The sequence below is a fragment of the Apaloderma vittatum genome, unplaced genomic scaffold, assembly GCF_000703405.1.
Source record: "Apaloderma vittatum isolate BGI_N311 unplaced genomic scaffold, ASM70340v1 scaffold34659, whole genome shotgun sequence".
NCBI lineage: Eukaryota > Metazoa > Chordata > Aves > Trogoniformes > Trogonidae > Apaloderma > Apaloderma vittatum.
In genome coordinates, this window is record NW_009734100.1 from 8058 (window position 1) to 11425 (window position 3368).

A 3368-nucleotide genomic window follows, 5' to 3' on the forward strand; every position below is an offset into this window, starting at 1 on the left:
TGCTGGCGCATGGGTGAGTCTAATCCACAGTGACGGGAGCTCCCCAGTACAGCTGAGGTGGTGAGCTGGGTGTTGCTGGAAACACTCTGCACAGTGACAGGGACCCGTGCCTGGGGGAGGAAGAGGGTGGCAGCCTTGTTGATACAGCTGCAGGTGGCTGTACACAGTTAGTGTGTTGCCTCAGGGATTTCTAACTTGCAGTGCTCCTCAACAGAAAACAGCAGGACCCAGACAGACCAGATGTCCCCGTAGCATCCTCTGGCCTCAAAGCCATCTCCTCCCACCTGCCCGAGTCAGCAGCTGGGTGACAGGGCCAAACTGTCTCTGTCTCAGGACAGGACGAGGGACACCTCCAGGTCCTCACATGGAGATCTGAAGGGCCCAGGCAGCAGTTTTGGAGAGGATGAAGCCCCCCTGGGCTGCTGCCTCGCCCTCATCTCTGCAGAGGAGCTGCTGCAGCAGCTGTGGGGCTGTGCAGGGCCACAAGTGCTGCCAGCCAGCAGGCACCCCATGCCTGGAGCTCTGTGTTTAATCAAACCAATTAGCAATTTAATCTTGTTAACAAACCAAGATAATTGCAGCATTATCAAATTAGGCAGCTGTATGGAAATGCCTGCTTAATAGCTGATAATAGCTGGTCCTTATGGAGGCGGGAGGGCTGCGATCTGTGGCTAATGACCGGCGTGAGGGGGAATCGGGCCTTGCCAGCCTGGGCCGTCTCGGTGTGGGGATGGCTGGAGGACAACCAGGACTCTGCTTGTCACCCCATGGCTTGTGTGGGCACAGTGCTGCCTTCTCAGAGGGGTGGTTGGTGCAAGAGTGGTTAGAGATTTTTTCCCACCCAGCAGGACACTGCATTAATCAGAAGCAATGTCTGATTTTACACTAAATTTGGCAGATGAGATCCCAGCCCTTACTCTGCCTGTCCCTGCCACTTCCAGCCTCTCTGCATGGCTGAGCTAATCAGAGAAGTGGTCTTTTACCATAGGACTTCTTCCTTCTCAGTCACTCAATAATTTCTGTGTCTTCACCTCCATGAGGGTGACCATGGAAGGACTTTCTTCAGGAGATGCTCTCCCCAGCCTCAGCCAAGGAGCTTCCACTGTCTGCCTTGGGACGTGTGAGCTGTCGATCCTACTGCCAGAGGTTTCATCCTGCTGTATTAGTGGGTGGTTTAACTGTGCTGCTCTCTGGATTGCCTGGCAGCAGGGATCACTACTGCGCAGGGAGATGCAAGGGGCCAGGAGCTGGGCTATTTGCTGGGTCTGCCTGCAGGCTGAAGGTGACAGAGGCAAAGTGTCTTCTCTCAGTCAGCCAATTGCTCCTTTCTCCCTCATCATCCAGCGCTCAGTCGTTTTCCTCCCTGCTGTCTTTAGCATATGCAGGCAGACCAGGCTCCTCTCCAGTCTGGGCTGGGTCTGTGTGTTGAGAATATGATGATGGGACGTGCACACATGGCATCAGCCATGGGGCTGGGGAGGGCACTGTTTGCTGGGCATCAGGCAAGGCTGAGGGATGCTCTGCTCCTGCAGAGCATGGTCACACCACCTGGCTCTGCAATTGCTCTGGGCAGGTCCCTCAGGCTGCACGTGCTTTCTCCTGCTGATGTTTCTCAGCACTTCCTAATTTTTTGGTTTTGCTGTACAAAAATTACAAGAACCTCTTGGAAATGGGCATTTTTCTGCCCTGGCTCTAGGCTTTCCCAGGCAATTTTTTTCAGCTGATTTTTCGCCACCAGCTCAGCTTCAGCAAGGGGCTCAGCACCACTTGGTGTTTGGATCTATGTAACTCCCATCTTCTGCCCTCCAGATGTGCCCAAAGTATGGTACCCACAGGGAGGCTCTGCCTCCTGCACCCCCCCCCAGGCAGGCAGGGCCAGTCCCCTTCCACAGCCCTGGCCAGCTTGGGATGTGCCTGAGGACACACATGCTGCTCTCCAGGGCCCCTCACAGCCTGCCAGGAGAGTCCCCTGAAGTCGTCCCATCATGTGTTGTCCCGGCCTCTTCCCATTGCCCTCTCCCCATGGGGTCTGCATGCCTCTGGATGGATTTTCTCCCCCATGCCAGCCTATAACCACACTTCAGGTGCGTAGCTGGACTGTTGTCATTCTGTTCCCCAGGCAGAAATTCTTGGCTGAAAGTAGCAGTGGGATCATGTGCCAGGATAAGCTGGGAGAGAGGAGATGGGGAAAGGAATTGCACATCATGAGCATCCCTGGGACAAGCTCTTTTATTTGTTAAAACAGCAGCGAGGAGGAAGAGGGCGAGCAGGCACACACACTGTGTGGCAGCTGTCAGCAGGGTGGTCCTGGAGCTGAAGTGGTCTCTGAGCATGGGCTGGTGACTGTCCTTGGCCTCCCAGGAGCTGGCATCAGGCAGGACAAGCTTTAGCAGAGGCATGGGCAGCTGGTTGATGCTGGGGATGCTCAGAGGGTCCTCAGTCTGCCCTGGGAACAGGAGCTCACGCTGGGGAAAGGGAGAGAAAGCAACAGATTGGGTCTGGGGCTAAAAGTAACCCCAACCCATGTGTTTGGCCATCAGTCACCCCATCGGTCTGACAATGGAGGGTTCTGGCAGCTGGACACAGGTCTGTGCCAGGAGCCACCGTCACCGTATTTCTCCTCTGCTATCTGGGGAGGTGAGAGCAAGGTGGGGGTTCCCGAGACCCTACCGTAGGAGACAGGGATGGCAGGAGGGCGTGAGATGCATCTTCTCCCACAGAAGGTCTGGCAGCACTTCTTGTTGCGCGGGCACTGTCGGTCGATGTAGCACCTGTTGGGTGGATTGACCATCGCGCAGGTGATGCGGACGGGCGGGCAGGACCAGGCGCTGCCTGCAAGAGGAGGGAGTTTGCTCCAGGCTCCTGGCAGCTGAGGGGACCTGGGGAGATGCTCCCCAGCAAGTGCCCTCCTCCTCTCCCCTCCCATCCAACACAACCCCTGCAAACATCTCTCCTTCCCATTGCCTGTGCTTTTTTTCCCCTGTACCTTATCTCAGATCATCTCGTACCTGTTGGCAGCTCCGTCCAGAAGATGAGCATTCCCACCAGGAGGAGGGCAGCCACCGACTTCATGCTGCTGTGTCCCTGCAAAGTGTGAGTGTGAAGAGCTGGGGGACACCAGCATTTAAACCCTGGGGAAGAACGGGGGTGGGGAGTTGGACTGAACACGTGCTGATGTTTGTACCTTTTTCCTCTGCCATTGCGTTACGTTTTCTGGAAGCCTTTTGCACAAGATAAACAAGATTTTTCAATTGCTCATAAAGCAGTTACTCCATTGCACAACTGTCTTGGGCAGCCACACCCGGGGCTGAAGGACAGTCCAGGGGAAGGTGGTCCAGGACATCATCCCTCTAGCATGCTGGAGGCAG

General features: G+C 55.7%; 1 protein-coding gene across 1 annotated transcript; it reads right to left on the minus strand.

Moving 5' to 3' along the window:
• Positions 1 to 2670: 2670 nt before the first annotated feature.
• LOC104279009 (elafin-like) lies at positions 2671 to 3084 on the minus strand (the record flags this gene model as incomplete). Its single annotated transcript, XM_009876152.1, has 2 exons — positions 2671 to 2832; positions 3009 to 3084. Coding segments are annotated over 2 exons (238 nt in total), but the record flags the coding sequence as incomplete, so codon positions are not given.
• Between the last annotated feature and the right edge of the window lie 284 nt (positions 3085 to 3368).